The sequence below is a fragment of the Eptesicus fuscus genome, chromosome 7 (genome assembly GCF_027574615.1).
Source record: "Eptesicus fuscus isolate TK198812 chromosome 7, DD_ASM_mEF_20220401, whole genome shotgun sequence".
NCBI lineage: Eukaryota > Metazoa > Chordata > Mammalia > Chiroptera > Vespertilionidae > Eptesicus > Eptesicus fuscus.
Window position 1 is genome coordinate 26056954 of NC_072479.1, and position 26754 is coordinate 26083707.

The 26754-nt window shown below is 37.2% G+C and overlaps 1 protein-coding gene across 1 annotated transcript in view; it reads left to right on the forward strand.

The window, feature by feature from the left end:
• Nucleotides 1–26754, forward strand: part of CEP290 (centrosomal protein 290) — a 119513-nt gene that overhangs the window by 54877 nt on the left and 37882 nt on the right. The window contains exons 26-38 of the mRNA XM_054718811.1: nt 4995–5106; nt 7951–8156; nt 9534–9685; nt 11157–11268; nt 12185–12640; nt 13337–13501; nt 14759–14866; nt 15079–15213; nt 16381–16647; nt 17296–17403; nt 18002–18201; nt 23222–23435; nt 24641–24778. Coding sequence (XP_054574786.1) covers nt 4995–5106; nt 7951–8156; nt 9534–9685; nt 11157–11268; nt 12185–12640; nt 13337–13501; nt 14759–14866; nt 15079–15213; nt 16381–16647; nt 17296–17403; nt 18002–18201; nt 23222–23435; nt 24641–24778 — 2373 coding nt within the window. The remainder of the gene's footprint in view (nt 1–4994; nt 5107–7950; nt 8157–9533; nt 9686–11156; nt 11269–12184; nt 12641–13336; nt 13502–14758; nt 14867–15078; nt 15214–16380; nt 16648–17295; nt 17404–18001; nt 18202–23221; nt 23436–24640; nt 24779–26754) is intronic.

Below are 26754 nucleotides of genomic sequence, written 5' to 3' on the forward strand. Positions count from 1 at the left end.
TAGATAACATATCAATGAGAAATTTTAACTTTATTTTATCTATTTTAAAAAAATATATTTGTATTGATTTCAAAGAGGGAGAGATAGAAACATCAATGATGAGAGAGAATCATTGATCAGTTTCCTTCTGCACGCCCCCTATTGGGGATCAAGCCCACAACTTGGCATGTGCCCTTGTCTGAAATCAAACCTGGGACCCTTCAGTGTGCAGATCCACTGAGCCTTTCTCAAAATTTAAATATCTTTTATGTTTGTATTATATCCCTTTCTCTCCTTCTCATATCTCATTTATAATTCTGAACATATATTTATTCTTATTGGTGATGTCTTTTTTTCTTTATTATCTTTATTGTGGTAGTCATTACTCATATCCCTGTCTCCAGTGTTACATCCTTCCTTCTGTCACTAGAATGATAATTCTCAACATGAATCTGACCATGTCACTCCCTTGCTTAAAACCTGTCAAAAGCTGCCAGTCACATAAAGAATAAAAGTCAACCTCCTTTTTTGATTAGCCTTCATTTACTTTTCTCCTGCTCTAAGGAGTTTCATTATGTAGTAGAGGCCCGGTGCACGAAATTCGTGCATGGGGGGGGTACCCCTCAGCCCAGCCTGCACCCTCTCCAATCTGGGACCCCTCAAGGGATGTCCAGCTGCTCTACCGGGATCGGGCCTAAACGGGCAGCCAGACATTCCACTCACAATCCAGGACTGCTGGCTCCCAACTGCTCGCCTGCCTGCCTGCCTGATTGCCCCTAACCACTTCTGCCTGCCAGCCTGATCACCCCCTAGCCACTCCCCTGCCAGCCTGATTGCCCCTAACTGCCCTCCCTGCAGGCCTGGTCACCCCTAACTGCCCTCCTCTGCAGGCCTGGTCACTCCTAACTGCCCTTCCCTGCAGGTTTGATTGCCCCCAACTGCCCTTCCTTGCAGGCCTGGTCCCTCCGAACTGCCCTCCCCTGCTGGGCTGATCACCCACAACTGCCCTCCCTTGCAGACCTGGTCCCTCCCAACAGCCCTCCCCTGCTAGCCATCTTGTGGCGGCCATTTTGTGTCCACATGGGGGCAGCCATCTTGTGTGTTGGAGTGATGGTCAATTTGCATATCACTCTTTTATTAGATAAGATGTTTTAGAAACTGAACTACCGGTTTTTTGCAACACAGTGTCTTTTTTTACGTATATCCTTTTGTATATGCTCTTTCCTTTATTTAGAAACCCCTTCCCCTCTCCCAGTTCATCTGCTCAGTGTATTTCTATTCATGTTTCAAAATTTTGTTCAGACTCCTTTTCTCTGAAGTATTCTTCATAGAACAAATTCCTTCCCCCTGTCTATATTAGTTCTGTATCTTGTACCTAGTTCTGCTATTTATCACATCATATTATATGTATTTCTGTGTCTGCCTCCCTCCTGGAATAGAAGCCTCTTGATATCAGGATTTCTGCTTAATTCATGTATGTATTTAGTACCTTCTATTTGACACAGAGTTAGAGCTAATCAATGTTGACTTCAGATGGTGATTAATGATGTAGAGCAGTGGTTCTCAACCTTTCTAATGCCGTGACCCTTTAATACAGTTCCTCATGTTGTGGTGACCCCCAACCATAAAATTATTTTCGTTGCTACTTCATAACTGTAATTTTGCTACTGTTGTGAATCATAATGTAAATATCTGTGTTTTCCAATGGTCTTAGATCTTAGCCTCTACAGCAGCGGTTCTCAACCTGTGGGTCGCGACAAACAGGTTGAGAACCGCTAGCAGGTTCGCCTAAGACCATCGGAAAACACAGACATTTACATTACGATTCATAACAGTAGCAAAATTACAGTTATGAAGTAGCAACGAAAATAATTTTATGGTTGGGGGGTCACCACAACATGAGGAACTGTATTAAAGGGTCGAGGCATTAGAAAGGTTGAGAACCACTGGTATAGAACCATGGTGCAAAGATTATCATATATGGTGACTAGGAAATCATAAATGCGTCTTAAGGGTGAAGATACATGAGAGTAAAGGTAATTAAAATTGAATTTCCAAATTTTAAACAAAAGGGTGGGTGATTAGAAAAGACAAAAACTGAATTATGCAATAGAAAAATTTTAAGTTTGATAATAGAAGAGAAATAAATCTGTATTGAATTAGAATCAAGAGGAGGATTTGTTTTGTTTTATCACTTTTTTTAATGAGACTAGTGAAGGTTGAAGGGAGAGGGAAAGAAACTTTAGAGCCAATAAGGAGAGAATGATTAATGACCAGATTAGAGACTAGAATGGTAATAAGTGAAGTTGCAATACCAGGGTGGGGGTGAAAATGGGATCTGGTGCAAGACCAGAGTTTTACTTTGAAAGAGTCTGGAAATAAAAGGGTAGAAAAGTATTTAAAATACCCTAAGCCCTTGTTTGTTTTTCTCCTGTATATTTACAGTATCTAGAATAGGGTTTTAATTGTGCATGTTACCAAAAGGCAAGTTTATTCTTTTATTTTACTTTTCTTTTCATCATAACATTCCCTTTTTTAAAAAATCTCATTATTCTACTTTAATGTTATTCATAAATCTTTTGACCTGACAGCTATAATAATAAAAGCGTAATATGCTAATTCGACCAGACAGCCAAACGACCGTCTAGACGTCCTTCCGGTCAAAGCCGGGGCTGTGAGGGCCGAGGCAAGCCGCTGCAGCTGCGAGGGCCAAGCCTCTTGCACCAATTTTGTGCATCGGGCCTCTGTTTGTGTTATATGTTAGCTTATTGTCCAACTATGTCACTAAAATGCAACTTCTAGGATGGAATTTGTTTACCACTGAAGTCTAGTGCATAGAATACCTGGCATACAGTAGGCATTTTATCCATTAAAAGAAAGAATAAATTAGCTTAAAATAGACTATGAGGCAACTTCTACATTTATGCCTCCAGCCTGACTTCAAAGCTGTCTTCTACTGTGTGAAATTACCACTTTACAACTTATATTTCAAGGGTGTCTCACATTTAATGTATCCAAAATGAACTCCCGATGTCTATTTTTCTCATAGTCATTCCTGTTTCAGTATATATATGCCATATTATCTACTCAGTTAAAGGCAGATACCTTAGAGTTCTTCTCTAGTCACTGCTTTTGCTATCATTTTTATTTCCCAGATGTAATTAATTCATGTATGTCCTCTTTTCTCCTCCTTTACTGCTATTACCCTAGTTCCGTAGTCGGTAAACTGTGGCTCGTGAGCCACATGCGGCTCTTTGGCCCCTTGAGTGTGGCTCTTCCACAAAATACCACGGCCTGGGCGAGTCTATTTTGAAGAAGTGGCGTTAGAAGAAGTTTAAGTTTAAAAAATTTGGCTCTCAAAAGAAATTTTAATCATTGTACTGTTGATATTTGGCTCTGTTGACTAATGAGTTTGCCGACCACTGGTCTAGTCTAAACCAGCATCATCACTCATCTGGACTTTGTAGTATCTTCCTGACTAATTTCTGATTTTTCTGTTTACCCCTTTATTCTCTACATTGCATCCCGGAATTGTTTAAAACTTCTTCCTTAACATCTTTAAATGATTCCCTTTTATTTATTAAGTTAAATTCCAGTTCGTCGTCTTGACATACCATGCCCTGTTATCTTTTTGTTGTTGTTCTTTTTTGTTTGTTTGTTTGTTTTTAATGTATGGTTTTATTGATTTTAGAGAGAGAGGAAGGGAGAGGGATAGAGAGATAGAAACTTCAATGACAGAGAAACATAAGTCATCTGCCTCCTGTATTCCCCCTACTGGGGATTGTGCCCGCATGTTCCCTGACCAGGAATCAATCCAGTGATTGGTTCATGGGTTGATGCTCAACCACTGAGCAACACAGGCTGGGCTATTTTTTTTATTTTTTCTCTTTATTTTTTTGTACGTATATCTCCCTGTTATCTTTCCAACTTTATCTTATTCCACTCTCCACTCTTATTTTTCCTCACTATGCTCAAGTCCTCTAGCACTTCAACATCTTTCTTTCCTGCTTTAGAGCACCTGGGTTCACCAGTATATCATTTCATTCCATGGATGGTTTCTTGTAAAGACTGGCCCCTTCTCATGTTTTCAGTTTCAACTTAAAAACCACCTCTTCAGTGGTTAATACCTTCTTTAACCACACTGCCTAGATATTCCTCCTTTTATTATTCCCTGGGTCCATACTCTGTTTCTTTCTAGATCTTGACATTTTAAATGATTTTTTTGTTAGTTTGCTTACCTGTTTACTGTCTGCTGTCTTACACATCCTTGCCAATTCCTGCCATACATACATACCCACAGACGACAAAGGTCAGGCCTTTGAAGGCCAAAATGTTTTTTTGTTTCTCTTCACCATTAACATATAGCACCTGTCACTGATAGCATGCTAGGGATACTCAGTAACTATTTGTGTGAATGAGGGAAGAAAGCTCTAGTGTGTGATGGTTTGTGAAGCTGTGAGTATTCTAGCTTAACCAAAGGAATATGGCAGCCTCTAGGGGCCACATATTTGATATTCAAGATTTTGATTATTTTAAAATAATGTTTTATATTATACTAGAGGCCTGGTGCACAAAATTTCGTGCACTGGGAGGGGGTCCCTTAGCCGCCCTGTACTCTCTCGCAGTCCAGGATCCCTCGCTCTTACCCCCGCCTGCAGCCAAGGCACCGCTGCTGTGCTCACCAGCTGTGAGCCCGGCTTCTGGCTGAGTGGCGCTCCCCGTATGGGAGTGCACTGACCACCAGGGGGCAGCTCCTGCATTGAGCATCTGCCCCCTGGTGGTCAGTGCACATCCTAGTGACCGGTCCTTCCGTTATTCGGTCCATTTGCATATTAGGGTTTTATTATATAGGATATGTATAAACCTAATGTGTGAGAACTTCTAATTTTGTTTAAAAAAAAGACTAACTGGATTGTATGTTTTAGGAGGTATATATAAAGTTCAGACAATGTCATTTTTTTGGTAGTAGTCTGAATTATAATGTATTTTCTCAATGATGTTTCTGTTTTATTCAGTGTGAAAATGCATCTCTAAAAGAGCAAATAGAGTCTATAAATAAAGAACTAGAGATTACTAAGGAAAAACTTCACACTATTGAACAAGCCTGGGAAAAAGAAACAAAATTAGGTAAGTGCTATGACTCTAATAATATAAAATGATTTAAGATCTAATAGAGAATATTTTGCACTTAAAGTTCTTTTTCCATACCACATGGAAAGGAAGTATTTTGATAAAAGTGAATTTTCTACATTACAGTTTAATTTGGCAGGCAGTTGAATAATATCTTGGACTATACCAAAATTTTGTTTTTAGTTATAAAATTAGATTTGTTCAAAGTAAAATTATATGTTAAAAAACAGCATTTGCTGTTTTGAACCATTTATCAGTGAATACTGATGATAATTTTGAAATACCTGTATTTTAATGACAGTAATATGAGGTCTTTCACTATGTATAAAATTTTATTAAGAATAGATCACTTGGTATTTTTAAGATAATAGTTTACTATATAGCATCAAAAAAATAAATTTATATTACCCATAGTTCCATTACTATATTATAACGTTTTGTATAACCTTGTGTACACTTAAATATTGCACATTAAATTATAATAAACATACACTATATTTATTTAGTAGATGTCAAACTATTGCTATGTTTTATTCACTATACTTATAAATATAAATGTTTATGTAGTACCTTTCTGTGTTCAAGTGATTACATCACTAGCTTTTCTCATTTCTGTTATTGCTTGTAGTGCTACAGTGAACATCTTCATGTATATCTAGCCGATATTATGGTCTCAGAGGGTATTAAAATATTCGTTGCTCCTGCTAGGGCTTTCCATATTAGTTTTTCAATAGGTTATCTTAGTTTATAGAATTTAAATCATTTTATCTTGCTAGCATTATGATTTATAATTTTCACATAAATTTGCTGCTTTGGTTAAGATGTTTTCATGTTTTTCTTTTCTAGACCTTAGAGCTCTAAGCTGTTCAAAGTTTCTGTTACTAAGTACTAGTAGAGCTGTGTTATTATATTGGTAACTGAGATATGTAGTTTACAGAGACCTAACAATGGGAAGTCTAAAATAAACTACTTTTAGAAATGTAATTTTTAATTCATTAAGAGATTTGAAGTAAATTGATTTCCATGTAGCTTCTACGTGACAGAAGATACCATTTAAGATATAAAAAAGTGTATTACATAAAATATTAGTAAGTTTTCTGTTTCTTTTACCCTATTTCTTTTTAATAAGGTCTGAATATCTTTAGAAATTTTTTATTTTCAAATACCTTCATCTCTCCCATACATGGCTTTATGTCGTGGAAGTTTAAAAGCTTTTCTTAATTTCTGTTGTTATATCTTTGTTTAAAAGTGTCACTTTATTAGGTTTTATTATCCAGGAGTTTGTTGATGTTGGGTTGTGTGGACTACCCCCTCTCTCTAAGAAAACTCCAAACACAAGAATGTACGCATGGCTAATCTGCAGCCCCTGTGGCCTGCCTCTCTTCATGATCATAGTTTGGCACAGAAATGAATGGAGAAAGGGTTTTATGTTCTTTGTATACTTATATTTAGAGCATTTTTTTCTTTCATTCATGGTGTTGAGGGTTGCCTGGACTGATTTACTAACACTTTTAGTTCTTCAGTAAACTGTTACTGTTAGTTATTTGATCACTGCTTACAGTAGCTATTCTAAATTCATATGTTTAAAGATACATACAGAACAAAATGAAGTGCTTCTTAAAACTGAGGCAGATACCAAAACTGTTTATTTTTTGTTTTAAATATATATGTCTTTGAGCAAATTCATTTCTAAAACTCAAGCTTATTATTAGTGTTATGAATCACTGCTTAGTTCCTTAAAATAATTGATTTCGCTGAATATTTGATTAATTGATTCTCCAAAAAAATAAAACGCTGTACCAAATTTGTGTGTTTTTCCCCCCCTGGAGTATGTGGGTTATGCAAATCAAAAGTATTAGTTTTCTCCTTTTCAAAAAACAACTAAGTAACTAATGGTAATCCTATGTGATGCCTTCGCATGGTAAATTTTTTTTATTTTGTTCTCATTTGATTTAACCACAGACTTTTATGTCCAAAGACAAGCCATATCATATATGTATTACATAATATTAGATATACATATATGCATAAATATCCATATTTATTAGATTAATAACCAATACAATAATTTAAAATACTTGATATTAGATGTTTACAAAGGCCAAGTAATACTCATAGTTAAAGAAGATATTTGGTGAGATCCCTAAATCATATGGCTTCGTATTTTACTTTCAGTTTGACTCCATGAGACTTTAAAATAAAGTCTGCATTTATATTCAAAAAATAGTGTTGTTTTATTGAATTGCTTACTATAGAGTTTTTCTCCTTTTAGTTAACAAAATATACGTATTTTCCCTTTTTTTGATTCTCTGCCTATGACACTATCTACAGTATACCTTTTATATTTCAATAACTCCATGAGGAATTTTTTCTTTTATTTATCCTCACTCGAGAATATTTTTCTATCGATTTTTAGAGAGTATGAGGGAGGGAAAGAGACAGAGATAGAAACATTGATGGCAGAGACACATTGATTGGTTGTCTCCCACAAACACCCCAACCAGAACCAAGGATTGAACCTGCAACCAATGTATGTGCCCTTGATTGGAATCGAACCCAGGACCTTTTAGTCTGTGGTTGAAACTATCTATCCACTGAGCCAAACCAGTTAGGGCGAGGAATAATTTTTGTTATCATTTGAATGATGAAGAATGTTAATGCCAGAGAGACTAAATGGGATAGGCAGCAGGTAAACAGGAAATAACAGAGCTATGACTGGGATCTGGATCTGTCATAATTTAAAAGCCTCATGTGTTATCCCTTGAACATAATGTCTAAAATATCTAGAATATAATTTTGATAACAACAGCATAAGATTAACTTAAATATTGTTGTATACAGGAAATGAATCTAACATGGATAAGACAAAGAAATCAATAACCAACAGTGAGATTGCTTCTATTTCAAAAAAAATCACTATGCTAGAGATGAAGGAATTAAATGAAAGGCAGCGGGCTGAACATTCTCAGAAAATGTATGAACACATAAAGACTTCATTAAAACAGATGGAAGAACGTAATTTTGAATTGGAAACCAAATTTGCTGAGGTTCGATGTTATCATTTTTATCATGTAATTGGAAAATAAGGAATTAATCATGATAGACATGGTATGATGTAAGAGGTTTGTTTGTATCTCTGAAGTAGCATATTCATATACTGCTTGTGTTTTATGTAATGGATAAAAATAAAAGATGTTTTTAAATGTTTATAAAGAAAGCAAATATTTTTGTGAATGAGTTTTTATTTCTCAATAGCATTACATGATTAGATTTAATATGCAAAAAAGTTTATTTGCTTAATAATGGAATGCCTTTCCACTACCACCCATTCATTTAACAAATATTTATTGAGTGCCTATTTCATTCCAGACACTGCATAGGGGCTGGAGTTATAGCAGGAAACAAAATACTGCAAACAGTAAGCCATGCTCTCAGGGACTTTATATTCTAACTAGAGGCCTGATGCACAAAGACTCGTGTAAGAATGGGCCTTCCTTCCCCTGGCTGTTGGCACCACATTGGCTCTGGCTAGAGCCGCCTTTTCGTTCTGGCCCGCAGCCAGCCACCTTTCTGCCTTCCCACACTGCCCAGAGGCCCAGAGCGGCTGGGGCGGTGTGGAACGCCTGTGTCGCCGTCCCGCCCCGCCCCTGGCCACTCGGCACCTGCGTATGCAAATTAACCCGCCATCTTTGTTGGGTTAATCTGCATACTCCTGATTGGCTGGTGGGCGTTGCGAAGGTATGGTCAATTTGCATCTTACAATCTTTTATTATTGTAGATACGAGGTTTTAGACTTTTTTGACATGTTCAGAATAATTAAAGTGGATGGCAATAAATACAGTTTACAAAAATTCAACAATTTATGATGAAGTAGCATTCATGTAACATTTGTTTTACCTTGAGAATTAGTATAATTTTTAAAGCATGGTGTTGTTTATTTTACTGTCACTAAATATATATTAAGACTTTAACTCATTTAGATTTACTTATAGGTTATATAATGGAAGTAAAATATAATGAGTGTACTGCATTCCTAGCAAATTAAGAATATCAGAAATTCTGATGTCATTGGATTGTGAGCTGCCTAACGTAAATGACTTTGGGTGGGTTAGTGCATAATCAGAGTTTGCATAATTTGTTTCTGACTCTTTCCCTTTTTACCCTTTTCAATCTATTCTTAATACCTCACACTCACTTCAGTATCTGGTAATGCAAAGTAAAGAGGACTGCAGTATGCTAAAGCTAAATTAAAAGGGAAAAACTTTTTTTTTTGGGGGGGTGGGTGCATGATGGAGGGGGTTAATAGGGAAAAAAGGGGCATATGTAATACTTTTAACAATAAAGATAAATTTTAAAAATAACAAAAAAGGGAAAATCTCTTCAAAAGCTGATATATCTGAACATTTTTTGTTATTTTTTCTTAGCTTACCAAAATCAACTTGGAAGCACAGAAGGTGGAACAGATGTTAAGAGACGAATTAGCTGATAGTGTGAGCAAGACAGTAAGTGATGCTGATAGACAACGGATTCTAGAATTAGAGAAGAATGAAATGGAACTAAAAGTGGAAGTGTCAAAGTGAGTGCAAGTAAACTTTCTGGTCATTTGAGTAGATGTGTCTATTCTAATTTGTCTTTAAGGAACCTAATTAAAGTGGTACAGGGGTAATATTCTTAGTGGCAATTAATACTGGTTTCCTTTTAAAAGAATATGGTTAAATAATATTAAGTAGTTCTTTTGCATATTAAATATTTTGGGGGGAGGACCATTAATTTATTTAAACTTAAGTTTTTTCACTTTATTAAGGAAGAAATAGTACGTCTTTAATCTGTTTAGAAGGTTACTGTAAAAATATAATGAAACATTTCAGATTTTGATTCAGTTTTGGGTATCTACTATGTATACTGTGCTAGGTATTAAACAGGTATTAACTCATACAATTACACTTACTAACATGAAGTAACATTGTTATTTTCATTTTACGTGTGGAAACAGTTTGTTTGCTTAGAACACAAAATATATGTAAGGTGTAAATACTATGTGCCAGGTAGATGCTATGTATTCACTCTCCTTTGTAATCATGCGTTACTTCATTGAAAAAGTGTGAGGATCCCACTTGGAGTGGTGAACACACGATACAACATACAGATGATGTCTTACTTAATTGTACACCTGAGACCTATATAATTTTGTTAACCAGTGTCATCCCAATAAATTAAATAAAAAATATAAATAAATAAATAAATAAATAAAAAAGAAAAGTAAATAAATAAATAAATAAATAAATAAATAAATAAAAAGAAAAGTGTGAGGATCCCTGAGTTGATCTGTCAAGTACAAATAATTAGTGAAAAAAGTTTTATAGCCTTTCATAGTTATAGCCATTTTTTGGAGCTTTGATATCCTTTTGGGAATATCAGTCATTTCTAACCATTTTCACTGTGAAAAATACTTCTTTTTAATTCTTTCACCTCATACACCTTACCTTTTGAAATAAACTTATATTATTCATTTTAATTAATTATTATATTTTAATTAATCAAAACTTATAGAACTGTCATTGAGAACTTCTAATCAATATGAGGAAACCTAAGTTATCTGTCACACAGAACTAAAATTATTTCAACCTACAGTAAAATGCATTTTACTTTACCTGTGTAGTCTTCTCATACTAGTCATATAGGAAATCTAATAAATTACCATAAAGCCCCCCCCCCTTTTATTGGCCACATACATTTGGAAAATGCTATATATGTATAGTTTCAGATAATTTTTATTTTAAAACTTCTCAGAACATTTAATACGATACTGTGTATTATGAATTTTCAAGGGAGGAGGGGTGTTGAAAATGGAGTTTTTCCATAAAACACATGTTAACCTCTCCGGGCATTCTGTTTCATGAAACAACTTAGGAAATTTTGCTTTAGTATTTCATACAAAGAAGAGATGATGGAATCTAATGGCTTTTCCAAGGCTCTAAAAATTTGAAATCCTGGTATTTATTTCCTTAGAAAATGTACCTAATTGTTTCTGAAATATTACTTCCTAGACTGAGAGAGATTTCTGACATTGCCAAAAGGCAAGTTGAAATTTTGAATGTACAACAACAGTCCAGGGAAAAGGAAGTAGAGTCCATCAGAACGCAACTGTTAGACTATCAGGTATGTACAGTGTTGGCTCTTATATATAGATTTTTTTTCTTTTTTCTAAATTCACATTAGATATTGGGATGATTTTATAGTTTTAATTAAAGAATATATCAAATAGAGGCTCATATTCTCGTTAATTATAATCTGATTAGTTTGCAACTTAATGCAAAAAACCATAATACAGAAAAGCATTTAAATGCCTATAAATGCATTGTGCTGACTGCTGATCAAAGTTAAGACGGTGAGGAGAAATAGTAAGCCTTTCATAACAATATTTTCTCTTGTAGCTTTATGTAGCTTTTCACATATTCTCACATTATGTTTTTTTAAGAATTAATAAAAAATGCCCTGGCTGGCTTGGCTCAGTGGATAGAGCATCAGCCTGGGGACTGAAGGGTCCCAGGTTCAATTCCGGCCAAGGGCATATACCTGGGTTGTGGGCTCAATGCCCAGTAGGGAGCATGTAGGAGGCAGCTGATCAATGATTCTCTCTCATCATTGATGTTTCTGTCTCTCTCTCCTTCTCTCTTCCTCTCTGAAATCAATAAAGAAATAGATTTTTAAAAAAGAATTAATAAATAAAAAATAAAAAGAAATGTGTGAGGATCCCTGAGTTGATCTGTCAAGTACAAATAGTGAATAACATTGTACACATCAGTATTATAGTTTACATATAGAAGTTAAAAAAAAAAACACCGTGATATTCCAACTGTTACTTAGCCAGCTGCCAGATTTGGATTTTACACCTATTTGATTCTGTTTTTTGCTTTTTCATTTTTTGGTAATTTGTATTAAAGCAAGGTTAGATTTTTATAGGATCTCATGTAGCACACTTTTAAATGTTTAGTAAATTATGATATTAAATCCATGATAAATTTCATAAGAAAAACTTGAAACTTGGTACAAATATATGTATTTTTTATATTAGGCACAATCGGACGAAAAGGCACTAATTGCCAAGTTGCACCAACACCTTGTCTCTCTTCAAATTAGTGAGGTTACTGCTCTTGGTAAGTTGGAGTCTGTCACATCAAAACTGCAGAAGATGGAGGCCTATAATTTGCGCTTAGAACAGAAACTGGATGAAAAAGAACAGGCTCTCTATTATGCCCGTTTGGAGGGGAGAAACAGAGCAAAACATCTGCGCCAGACAATTCAGTCTCTGCGACGCCAGTTCAGTGGAGCTTTGCCTTTGGCACAGCAGGAGAAGTTCTCTAAGACAATGATTCAGTTACAAAATGACAAACTGAAGATAATGCAAGAAATGAAAAATTCTCTACAAGAACACAGAAATATGGAGAACAAAACAATGGAGATGGAATTAAAGTTAAAGGGGCTAGAAGAGTTAGTAAGCACTTTAAAGGATGCTCGGGGAGCCCAAAAGGTAAAACAGTGATTTTTAACTTCAGTATTTCCAGAAGAGTTACATAATTTTAAGTTCTTCATATGTTCCTGTATGAGAAACATTTAACATGTATTTTAATTTATTAATTTAGAATTTATAAATTAGGGGTTTTGCCTACTTGAATGTCTATTTGTAAAAATTAAATGAGATTCTTCTAAGCAATGGTTTTAGTAGAAGTACTTAAGTTTTAAAATAACAAAGAATTTTAAATACTCTTAAGAAGTTTATATATATTAATAAAATACTAATTATAATTTTTAAGCATTATAGTGCTTATCAATTGAATTCTACTCTTTGTAATCATTATTTGTTTAAAATTTATAAGTATTAGGCCTGCATGTACTTTTAATATAATTTTGGTTTTACCTTTATTTGAAGAAAGTAAATGAAAAATAATTACCTTGCAACTAAACTTTATTCTCTAGGCTAGAAATATAGGGTGGCCCAAAAAAATGTATACACATACTTTGAATCATTATAAACGCATTGTTTATTAAAGTACATTTCATTTTCAAAACTGAGCTATCAGCTGTTAAAGTGTATATACATTTTTTGGGGACACCAAAATAATTTTATATTTTATTTTATTATAGGGTCTATTAATTTGAATTAAAATCATTAGGATGTGGAGAAATATTTATTTATATAGCATTGACATAATTTATAAATCTTTAGGTAATCAGTTGGCATATGAAAATAGAAGAACTCCGTCTTCAAGAGCTTAAATTAAATCGAGAATTAGTCAAGGATAAAGAAGAAATAAAATATTTGAATAATATAATTTCTGAATATGAGCATACAATCAGCAGTCTGGAGGAAGAAATTGTACAGCAGAACAAGGTTTCATTTTATATTTATTTTGATGTTTTGTTGCTAAGATTTTCTTTTTAAAAATATTTTTTTATTGATTTCAGAGAGGAAGGGAGAGATAGAAACACCAATGATGAGCGAGAATTGGCTGCCTCCAACAACTCTGGGCATGTGCCCTGACCGAGAATCGAACCATGGCCTCCTGATTCATAGGTCCATGCTCAACCACTAAGCAACCACTTAGCTTGGCTCTTGCTAAGATTTTAAACCTAAGAACATTGTATAAGTGACTACATCACTCTCCTACTTGAATTTAGCTTCCATTATTATGGTATAAAATATTCTAATTTCTGTTTTCTAAACCATTATACAAATGCATATTTATTTATGTTGAAACTAGAGGGTGGGGGATCTGGCTGGCCGGGTCCCAATCGGGCAGATTGGGGCCAGACCTGTCGGGAGGAGGAGATGGCGGGGTTGGCTGGCCAGCCCGCCCTGATAGGGGCCTGATCAGGGCTGGGCCGGCTGGGAGAAGGGGCTGAGGATGGTTGGCTAGTGGGCCCAACCCCCCCCCCCCCCCCCCCCCGCCCCCGATTGGGATGGGGACCTATTGGGGGTCAGTGACCTGGGGGAGGGGCCATGGGTGGTTGGCCAGTCGGCCCTGCCCCTGATTGGTATGGGGGGGCTGATCTGCAGTGTGGCCAGGTCGGGGGAGGGGCTGCAGGAGGTTGGCCAGCCAGCCCCGCCCCCAAATGGGGTGGTTGGGGCCCATCTGTGGCAGCAATCAGGGGCAGGGCCTGCCAGGGGGAGGGGCTTCGGGCCAATCTGGGTGGGGCAGGCCTATACGGGGGGGGGGGGGGGGGGGGGGGGGGGGGGGGGGGGTTAGCCAGCTGCCCCACCCTTGATGGGGGTGGGAGAGACCAATCAGGGCCAGGGCCGGCTGGGGTGAGGGGCTGCGGGACTTGGCTTTGTTTACTGTTATGCTTGCATTGCCTAGAATAGTGATTGTCATATAGTACGTCATTAAATATATTTTGGGTAGATAGGTGGATAGATGGATGAATAGATGATTGCATTGATGGATTAAAATCCTGACTCCATATCTGCCTATCTCTTTGATGGCAAAGTACTTTACCTCTCTAGAGTTTGCTTCTTTTCCCCATAAAATTATAGTAGTGACCTCAAAGGTTTGTTGTTGGAATTAAATAAGAAAATGTATGTAAAAACTCCTGTTATTTGCTTGGTGAGTGTTTCTATGTATGTTTGATGCAAAATATCTTTTTTCAGTTTCATGAAGAAAGAGAAATGGCCTGGGATCAAAGAGAAGTTGAGCTGGAACGTCAACTAGACATTTTTGACCGTCAGCAAAATGAAATACTAAATGCAGCACAGAAGGTCTGAGTGATTAATCCTATTTGCTACTCTGTAGCATGGCCTATAATGTTAGCCATATAAATGTTTTCTAATGTCAGATGGAATTTTAATTTGCTATCTTTTTATATTTCAAATATAAGTGGGCTTTAACCATGTCTGATCATATAGTTGTAAAAATTAATGTTCTTTCCTTCAATGCTACAACTGTTTTATTTTAATGCTATTTTTAATAGTTTGAAGATGTTACAGGATCAATGCCAGACCCCAGCTTGCCCCTTCCAAATCAACTTGAGATTGCTCTAAGAAAAATTAAGGAGAATGTTCGAGTAATTCTAGAAACACGGGCGACTTGTAAATCACTAGAGGAGGTAATTAGAAAAATTTGCGTTTTGATTAGTATATTTTGGGTATGTAGAATTTTCTACATGTGTAATATATTTTAATGAGGACGATGTATAGAATGATGAATCTGTTGCTAGTTCCACCCTCCTTTTCTACTCTCCCATAATGCTTCTAATAGGCAATAAAGAAAAACAGATATGGCTAATTAGAATTAATTATTCATTTAATTACTACTTGTTACTTTGGGGCACACTAATCAGTTGCATTGAAACAAAAGAACATTTGATTGTAGTTTTATGAGCAATATATTACCTTCTTTTGTATGATCAAGAATTGTTTGCAGCCTTATTTGAAGTGTATGTTGTACACTCTGAATCAGTTTCAGTTAATTTCTTTTGTGGGTGGTTAAAAGGTTTGAAGGAGAGCTAGAAATTACTTCTTTCTTTAATCTAGGCCTACAACTTGATTAAGAGGATCAAATATCTTCTTTATTAAATTATATGGAAAGTAATATAAACTGAATATGATTTTCATCTTAGTTTACATCTAAACCTATTAATTGTAAACACATTTAAAAATAATTTTGCTAGTAAAATTGCATATTTTCAGTCAATTGAGGAAACTTAGATTTTCTTCAGTAATTATAAGATTTATCATTTATGTGAATTTTCATTGAGTTACTTCATTTAAAATATCTGCCTTAATCCTATTGAATAGGCAACACTTTCTTTTCTATTTTGTTTTCATAAACCACAGATTTTATAATAGTGATTTATTAACTTGAGCCAGTAAAGTTCCAATTTTTATGCCCAGCTGTTTTATAAATTATTCTTCTAGTGCTCTGATAGTCAATGGGCCGAAGTAAGAGGAACAATTTATTACAGTTTTTTTCTAAATTTAGCACCACCATACAATTCTAGTTCTAAAACTATAACATCTAAATAAAGTACCTTAAATTTCATTTTCATAATAATTGTTTCTTAACACATGCAGTAGTCTTACAACTAAAATGTGCATACAGATAACTTAGCTGTCACATAAAAATATCAGTTTAACATTATTAATATCTTTGGGCTAAGTATGTTGTGAAAAATAAAGGGAAACTCCTCTCTGAACTTGCAACTAATTTAAAATTCCGATGAAACATTTTAAAAGAAAAAATATACTTTAATAATATGATTTGATCATTGCAGAAGCTAAAAGAAAAAGACTCTGCTTTACGGTTAGCAGAGCAAAATATTTTGTCAAGAGACAAAGTAATCAACGAACTCAGGCTTCGTTTACCTGCCACTGCAGAACGAGAAAAGCTTATAGCTGAACTAGGCAGAAAAGAGGTAGAGCCACAGTCCTATCACACATTGAAAATTGCTCAGCAGACTATTGCAAACATGCAAGCAAGGCTGAATCAGAAGGAAGACGTGTTAAAGAAGTATCAGCGACTTCTGGAAAAAGCCAGAGAGGTAATTTATTTATTTATTTATTTAATATCTATCTATCTATCTAGCTAGCTATCTATTAATCATCTATCTATCTAATGCAAATATTATTCTGCCCTGAAGTGGTAGTGCATTTCTTGCCTTTCTAATGACTCTATTTAGGATTTATCACTTTCACGTGATTAGATTACAGATCTGTCAGAAAAATGGCAGTTTATATATGTGAATCTTTCCCATATGGATTGACTAAATCAGGAATAGCTGTCATGGAGAAACCATGATATTGAAAAATACCAGTTGAATTTATAGGTCAGAAAGTTAGAAATCTCTCACTAGTAGTAATAAGTGAAATCAGATTTGCTAGAACTTTGGTGGTGGTGGACAGAGGAAATCTGCATTTAAAAACTTAAAAATAATTTTCTAAAAACAAGTTAAAAGATGATTGGTACATACTATTCTAATATTAAGATTAAATTATGATCTAAGGCCGGACTTGTCAACTTAAATTGTGTGCCAGTGAAAATTGGCATACTGGTGTAAATATATGCATACAGATATTGTTCCTTCCCTATCAGGGGTTTTGGAAGATTAAAGACAACAAATATTTAAGATTCTAATGTGAATTTATTTAAATCATAATTTAAGTTATATATTTGATTTTCTATAAAACAGGAGCAAAGAGAAATTGTTAAGAAACATGAAGAAGACCTTCATATTCTTCATCATAAATTAGAACTACAGGCTGATAGTTCACTCAATAAATTCAAACAAACAGCTTGGGTAAGAGTCTAAGAACTTACTCTTTACAGATTTTTGAGATCATGTACTTGAAAATTTTGCTCTCTTTTTTTGGGGGGGGGTGAAGGGAATAGAAGCCACCCTATTTTTTATTTTTTGCCAGAATAATCTTCTAAAAACATAGCTCTGATCATTCTTCTCCCTAGACTGATGCTTTTAAAATCTTGTTTAAATTCTGTAGCCATATACTCAAAGCCTTCCATGATCTGACCTCAGTCGTTCTTTTTCAAAATTTGCTTATAACTCATTTTCATGTTCTGAATTCAGCTTATACTTGGAGCTGATCTTTGTCTTCTGTGTGTGTGAAATGATCTTTCATCTCCTAATATGCAAATCTTATCATCCATGAACTCATTAATTCAATCCACATTTCTTGATACTTCACTACATGTAGGGACTTTACTAGATACTGGGAATACAAAGAACCCGATCTCTATTAAATATTTTCTTTAAGCTTTCATTGCCTATTAAATTTTAGATTGGATATTATTTTTGATTATTTGAGGAATACATTAAAATTATGGAATAAGCGTTGCATTGAGTTATACATGTTTATAGCTAATTTATTCACATTTCATAGGATTTACTAAAACAGCCTCCTACTCCAGTTCCTACCAACAAGCATTTTATTCGTCTGGCTGAGATGGAACAGACAGTAGCAGAACAAGATGACTCTCTCGCTTCACTTTTGATAAAACTAAAAAAAGTGTCTCAAGAATTAGAGAGACAAAAAGAAATCACTGAATTAAAAATCAAAGATTTTGAAAATATCAAATTACGGTAAGCCTTAGAAATATATTATAACAATAGGCGAATAGTAATAATGATATAATGAGGATAAACCCGTTTTCTATGTGCACTGTTCTGAAAACTTTATGTATATTATCTTGTTTTATCCGCAGGACACTTATAAAATAGGTCATATTCTCCCAGTTCTTCACATAGGAAACTAGGCCACAGGGCGGCTCAGTTACATGCCTGGGAGCAGGTGGGAAAGTCAAAATTTGAATCTATTTAGTCTACTGTAGTTTCAAGCACAGACCCAGAATCTTGTCCAGAATCTTGTTTTTAACCTCTATGCTTCCGTTACATCATCTGTAATATGGAAATGACAATACTTAACCTGGTTGCTTCAGGATGATTATTTGAAGGCCAGATGCTCTTGTATAAGAAAGTAATTTTAAAATTGTAAAGTAACAAATAGATACAAAACTTTTGTTTATAAGCCTATAACAGTTCCTGGCACACAATAGAGGTTCAGTAAATATTTGTTGTATGAAAAATTAACTTTTTTTTATTATTATAGTGACAGTAGTGGGTTCACAGCATTCATTCTCTGCATTAGAGATTTTAAACATTGCTCAATCAATTTATCAGAATATAGACTTTTAAACCTATAATCTTATCTAATAATAGACAAATATGCAAATTGACCATACCTCCAACACACCCACAAGCCACGCCCACCATCCAATCAGAGCGAGTATGCAAATTAACCCAAACCAAGATGGCTACAGCCACAGAGAGCAAGGTTTCCTAGGTAACAGAGGAAGCCAAGCTTTCTGCCAGCCGTTGCAGGCCTAAGCCTCCACTCAAGCTACAAAGTTTCAATTATAGAAGGTAAACAAATTCAAACAAATGGTGGCAGAATGGAGCTTGAGAGAGCAGGCCAGGGTTGCTGCTGGCAACAGGGGAAGCAAAGCTTTCCACACACCCTGGCCGGGCCCACCCGCTTAAGGCAACAAAGTTTCAATTATAACCCCAACACAAACGGCTTCGGGCCTTGGAGGGAGCCCCAGGCTTGGCTCCGCACCAGGCTACAAAGTTTCAATTGTAGAAGGAAAATAAATTCCAGATACCAGGGCCTCCGCTTGCATTGCCAGGGGGCATGGCCTGCCTGCAAACCACCATAGGCCTCTTGCTCAGGCCGTCCCACGCCCCAAGGGAACCCCACCCTGATCAGGGACACCCTTCAGGGCAAACCAGCTGGCCCCCACGCCTGTACCAGGCCTCTATCCTATCTAATAAAAGAGTACTATGCAGATTGATCATCACTGCAACACACAATATAGCTGCCCCCATGTGTTCAAAGATCCTGCCCCCATGTGGACACAGGATGGCCACCACAAGATGGCCAGCAGGACGGGGAAGTTGGGAGGCACCTGGCCTGCAAGGGAGGGCAGTTGAGAGGGACCAAGCCTGCAAGGGAGGGCAGTTGGAGGTGATCAACCCTGCAGGAGAGGGAAGTTAGGGGTGACCAGGCCGGCAGAGGAGGGAAGTTGGGGGCAAACAGGCTGGCAGCAGAGTGGTTAGGGGGTGATCAGGCTGGCAGGCAGAAGCAGTTAGGGGCAATCAGGAAGGCAGGCAGGCAAGCAGTTGGGAGCCAGCAGTCCTGGATTATGAGAGTGATGTCCGACTGCCCGTTTAGGCCCGATCCCAGGGATCGGGCCTAAACGGGCAGTCGGACATCCCTTGAGGGGTCCCAGATTGGAGAGGGTACAGGCTGGGCTATGGGACAACCCCCCTCCGTGCACGAATTTCGTGCACCGGGCCTCTAGTAGGTTTATAATTATGTATTTTACTAGAGGCCGGTGCACGAAATTCGTGCATGGGGGTCCCTCAGCCCAACCTGCACCCTCTACAATCCAGGAGCTCTCAGGGGATGTCCTACTGATGGCTTAGGCCCACTCCCCGTGGTTCTCTGCTCTCTGCGGGGCCTGGGGGTTTCGCTGCAGCCATGGAGATGAAGCCCCCATGCCCTGCTATCTGCTCTCTGCCTGCTGCTGCCATGCACCATGCAAAGGAAGCCCCAATGCCCTGCAGTATGCTCTGTCTGCCAGGCCTGGGGGCTTTGCCGACACGGACACACTAAGGAAGCCCCATGCCCTGTTGTCTGGTCTCTGTCTGCGGGGCCTGGGGGTGTTACCACCACCACCTTGCTAAAGAAGCCCCCAATCCCTGATGTCTGGGCTCTGTCTGCCATGTCTGGGGACTTCACCGCCACTGCCGCACTAAGGAAGCCCCCAAGCCCTGCTCTCTGGGCTCTGTCTGCTGGGCCTGGGGCTTCCCCGCTGCCGCGCTAAGGAAGCCCCCAAGCCCTGTTGTCTGGGCTCTGTCTGCTGGGCCTGGGGCTTCCCCGCTGCTGCGCTAAGGAAGCCCCCAAGCCCTGCTGTCTGGGCTCTGTCTGCTGGGCCTGGGGCTTCCCCGCTGCCGCGCTAAGGAAGCCGCCATGCCCTGCTCTCCGGGCTCTGTTTGCTGGTCGGACAGGCCAGACACTCCAGCAGCGGGGCTGAGGGGACTGGGCGCCACCATCTTGTGGCTATGGGGGCCGCCATTTTGTCGTGGAGTGATGGTTAATTTGCATATTACTCTATTATTAGATAGGATAATCATTGTAGAACTAACTCTCTGCACCTTGGTTTCTTATCTGAATAAATGAGAAATCTGAACAACTTATAATTGCATTCCAGCTCTGAAACTCTTATTAGAACCTTTTTGACTCACTTATCCAAGATGCGTCTGAAAAAATAAACATTACTTTTGCTTTAGTAAGAAGCTACCACTTTAAAGAAATTATTCTCTAAAAGAGAATTAGCAATAGCATATGGTGTCTTTTAAGTGAAATTTTCCCCATTCTATTAAATTTTTATAACTGAGATGTTATTTTGATAAAGTAAGTCTCTTGTCATGTTTTAGATTTTATAAAGTTCCTTCTGCTTTTCAACCTAATCCCTGGGTACAGAAAATAATCATCTTTTGAAATTACCTTATATATATAATTTCTTTTGCCAGTTGAAATACTTGAGTAGTTTTTTTAGTCATGTCATTTTAGTCTAAAATTATACTTTTATCCTCTGTGTGCAAATTGGTACTATTGACAGAAAACATTCAAATCTGTAGAAAAATTTTATAAGAATTTATTAGAGTTTAATTTGAACCAAAAAGAGATATACCTGGAAGCAAGATCTCTGTAGACAGAACAATGCTTCCCAGGACATTTTGCGGTTACTTTTTTGCATTTGGAATTAAGGAAAGAACAGCAAGGAAGATTATATGAAGGTGGGAGAAAGCAAGGCAGGGATTACAGAATAATTAACTAGATTATGTGCTCTCTTCCAGGGGTCTAAAAAATAGGCATTTCAAAGTTGTGTTAACCTAGATCAGTGGTCAGCAAACTGTGGCTCGCGAGCCACATGCGGCTCTTTGGCCCCTTGAGTGTGGCTCTTCCACAAAATACCACGTACCCTAATTAAGTTAATAATAATGTACCTACCTATATAGTTTAAATTAAAAAAATTTGGCTCTCAAAAGAAATTTCAATTGTACTGTTGATATTTGTCTCTGTTGACTAATGAGTTTGCCGACCACTGACCTAGATGTACAAAAACAATGGGCAGAGCTCGCTTAGAGCAAAGATGAATCTTTCACTAAAGAAGTTAAAGTCTGGGGCATGACTACCTACCATGACCTGCTCAGTTAAGAATTTATAATCAGATCATCCTGAGGTTATTTTCTGTTAGATTTATTACAGTATTCCTTTTTTTGTCCACAATATGCATATTTTAATGTCTTAGAAGTATATAGAAAATTATAGATTCTTGTGTTTTCTTAAGTAAAATCTTATAGTTTCACAATTTGATGATTAAAGTGACATTTTTTCAGCTGAAAGCAACAAGTCTCAGAGTGTTTAACACTTGTTCCTAATTTAATACAATCTTCTCTTTGGTCAAAGTTTAATTATTTGTATCCCCATATTGCTGACATTATTAATGCAGTGTCTAAATGCAAAGTAAACTGGATATAATTTAGTATGACTTACTAAAGATGAATGAACAATCAGATTAATAACATTAAGTCTGCTGATAGTATCTATTTCCATATCTGTACATGTAGGTATTATACATGTAGTACTAGTGACTTTGGAACCATAAACAATAACATGTAATTTCTGTGAAAGTGTACATTTTGTCTTTGCAACATGGCAATATAGGGCAGTGGTTCTCAACTGAGGTAATTATTGCTGCCCTCCTTCCCTCGGGGACATTTGGTAATATCTAGAGACATTTCCCATTGTCACAACCAGGAGGTTTTATTGGGATCTAGTGCGTAGAAGCAAAGAATGCTATTAAACATCTGCATTGCCATCAATGCAGAGAACAGTTCACAAAGAATTATTCAGTCAAACAGTCAATAGTGCTGTGATTGAGAAACCCTGATAAGAGGAAAGTCACATCTTGCCCAGCACATGGTATTTAAAGTGCTGTTTGTTCATTTTCTGTATTATTTATCTAAATCCACAAAATTGCTTGTTGCAATCATTACCAAAAATAGTAGACAGAAACTAGAAAGAAAAAGTATGTTAAGTTTAAGAGTGGTCAAGTGGAATAAAGAATTGTATTTATTTGGCCCCCGCCAGTGTGGTTCAGTAGTTGAGTGCCAATCAGTAGACCACAGTTCGATTTTTGGTCAGGGCACATGCCCAGGTTGTGGGCTCGATCTCCTGATCCCCAGGGAGGGACATGCAGGAGGCAGCCGATCGATGATTCTCTCTCATCATTGATCTCTCTCTCTCTCTCTCTCTCTCTCTCCTCTCTCTCTCTCTCTCTCTCTCTCTTCTCTCTGAAATCAATAAAAATATATTTTTTAAAAATTTAAAAATTGTATTTATTTGGGATTTGAATTAAGACTTAGGTTGTAAGAATATTTAGTACCAAACATTTGCTTTTATATAAAATTTTTGTCAATCAAAGTGTTAATTGCAGCAACTACTTTACTAAATACATATGTTTGCTGATATTAGGCTCCAAGAAAACCATGCAGTTGAAATGAAAAAAGTGAAAGCAGAAGTAGAGGATTTAAGGTGCCTTCTGACCCAGTCCCAAAATGAGGCACAGAGTTTAAAATCTGACCTTCAGGCTCAAAAGGAAGCAAATTCAAGAGCTCCAACAAGGACAATGAAAAATCTAGTGGAAAGGTTAAAGAGCCAATTATCCCTTAAAGAGAAACAACAAAAAGTAAGTAACAACAGAACATTGTCAACATTCAGGAAATACATGTGGTAGATTGCTTTTAGAGTAGACTTGTAAAAGATGATAGTATCTCTCTCTCTCTGTTGTAGGAAAGAGTATGAGCCTCATTTTATGCTGTGAAGTAGGGGTTTTTAAGAGAATTGTTTTAAACAGCCTGATTTGTGGGTTATCTGTAGAAAATAAGAGGAAATCTTATTCCATTATTTCCTTTCCCTTTCTACTGGGATTTTATGCTACTGTGAGGCTATTTTAAACAATTTGAATAACAACAATTTTGAAAAATTTGGGGAGTAAGAGGGAATAAGAAAGGCTAAAGAAGAAGGTTACAGAGATACTTTTATGAAAAGAAGTTGTTCACTGGGTTATCTGATTTATTAGTTTTTAATTTATCAGATTTGATATACTCAATTGTCTTATACACTGAGTAGCCAGATTATTGTGATCTCTGAACTACTACTAATAATAATCTGGCCACTCAGTGTATATCCTATATAATAAAGGGCTAATATGCAAATTGTCCCCTTGACCAGGCATTCGACCAGTAGGCAGGCCGGCCGTCTGCCCATGTCCCCTCCCCCTGGCCAGGCTGGCCAGACCCCACCCATGCATGAATTCATGCACCGGGCCTCTAATACACACACACACACACACACACACACACACACACACACACACTGAGTGGCCAGTTTATTATGCGTTCAGAGAGTATAATAATCTGGCCACTCAGTGTAAGTTACTGTTGTTTTTCTGTGCTAGCTCAAGAAATTTATTGGCAAATTCTAAGCCTTTTTTTAATCTTGTAACTTTCCTAATGTACTTAAATTCAGTTAATTTCATATGGAAGTATGTCTTGAGTAATTTGGGTAAATACCTAAATGTGGATATTTGAAACCAAAACATACTTGGTTTTTGTAATAAAAGTTTCCTGATTTAATGCTGTGTTCCCAAAATTATTAATGTCAAGATTTTGAACTCTCATACTCAATTTTAAAATAATTGAATTCAGTTACTAAAGGAAATTTATTTGAAAAAGTTGTGTTATTAATTTGTGATTATGTTTGCTTAAATATATGGCATTTTAGGAAAATAGTTGAAAGTACTAAAGCCTACTTATCTTTAGTATTATATATTGCTCATGTAAAATAATCAGATTTTCAAAACAAAAGTGATATATCTGTTGTAATTTTTAGGCACTTAGTCGAGCACTTTTGGAACTCAGAGCGGAAATGACAGCAGCAGCTGAAGAACGTATTATTTCTGCAACCTCTCAGAAAGAGGCAAATCTCAATGTTCAACAGATTGTTGATCGACATACTAAAGAGCTAAAGGTGAACATCAACACATTTATTAATATAAAAAAATCATGATAATTCCATTGGAAGAGAATCCACCTTTTTTTAAAAAGTAATAAGTATCTTTATTATACTTATGTACTGATTATCATCTTGGAATTAGCAAAATATAAGCTATTATAAACTACTCTTCCTAATAGAATTAAATTTAAAAACATTTACATATGATTTTTAAAGTGTGTAGATTTTTTTTTTTTCTTTCTTTTGCCATATCAGAATTTTCTGTCTGGTTTTTGCTAGTTTATGAGTTAATTAGCTTTGTTTTTTATTCCCTGAAATAGTTTATGAAAATCATGTAGTTCTTGACATTTAATCTATAGAGCTATCTGGCTCTGAAGACTATTTTTGAAATTATTTATTACTTTTTGGCAATGTATTTTATTATTTTCTTACCTGATTGTTAGGTTTGGTAATTTAAACTTTTTCCCCCAAAATATATATATTTCATAATGATATTTAAATTTCTTTACACAAGTTTCATATACTATATTCTGAGTAAAATGAAAAATCTTTTTATATGTTGTTTTTGTTTATAATTTTGATTTGCTCTTTGTTTATATGTATATGTACGTCACTACCATTAAACTGTATAATGATTAGATTTTACTCAGATTTTTTAAAAAATATATATTTTATTGATTTTTTATAGAGAGGAAGGGAGAGGGAGAGAGAGTTAGAAACATCGACGAGAGAGAAACATTGACCAGCTGCCTCCTGCACACCTCCTACTGGGGATGTGCCCGCAACCAAGGTACATGCCCTTGACTGGAATCGAACCTGGGACCTTGCAGTCCGCAGGTCAATGCTCTATCCACTGAGCCAAACCAGTTAGGGCAGATTTTACTCATATTTTTTTTAAATAAATTTTTAATATATTATTATTGACAAGGGGCCCAGTGCACGATTTCATGCACCTCGAAAGGAACTGTGGGCCACGAGGCTATGGTGGGCACGGGACGGGTCTTGGCCCATCTTCTGTGCCCCTGCCCAGCCCCTCCCGCCATGGCCCCTGGTCCCCTGTCTGCCGGAAGCCCCGCTCCCACCGCTGCCACTCCCACATGCTGAGAGCGCTGGGCCCCACTTGCACCTACTGACTGCGCGGAGCAATTGGGGCCGGTGCCAGCAACAGATGTAAGCAGGACCAGCGCCATCAGCAGGTGTGAGCAGTGGTTGCCGGCCCGATCGCCCCTTAGGAGCAGGGGGAGGTGGAGAAGCCCTCAGGGGCAATCGGGGCCTACAGCCAATGCTCGCACCTGCTGACGGCACTGAGTGATAGGGGCTGGCGCCAGGCACCGGCAGCAGGTGCAAGCGTCAGCTCCAGCAGCGGGTGCGAGTGGGGCCGGTGCCAGCAGCAGGTATAAATGCCCGGTGGGACCATGGTGTACGGGAGCAAAGAATTTTCAGTAACGACCAGAGGCTCACCTTGATGACAGCAACCAGTGCCCCGCCTTGATCTAGTGCCCCTGCTCACCTGCTCCACCATCCCTCTGTGACCGATGCCCACCATGTTCCTTGTGCACCTCCTGGTGGTCAGCGCACATCATAGCGACCAGTTCAGTTGTTCGGCTATTCGGTCTATTTGCATATTAGCCTTTTTTTTTTTTATATATATATATATATGTATATTATTGATTTTTTTACAGAGAGGAAGGGAGAGGGATAGAGAGTTAGAAACATTGATGAGAGAGAAACATCTATCAGCTGCCTCCTGCACACCCCCTACTGGGGATGTGCCCACAACCAAGGTACATGCCCTTGCCCGGAATCGAACCTGGGACCCTTCAGTCCGCAGGCAGACTCTCTATCTATTGAGCCAAACTAGTTTCGGCCATATTAGCCTTTTATTATATAGGATTTCAGGGAGGAAGGGAGAAGGAGAGAGATAGAAACATCAATGATGAGAGAGAATCATTGGCTGCCTCCTGCACACCCCTCACTGGGGATCAAGCCCA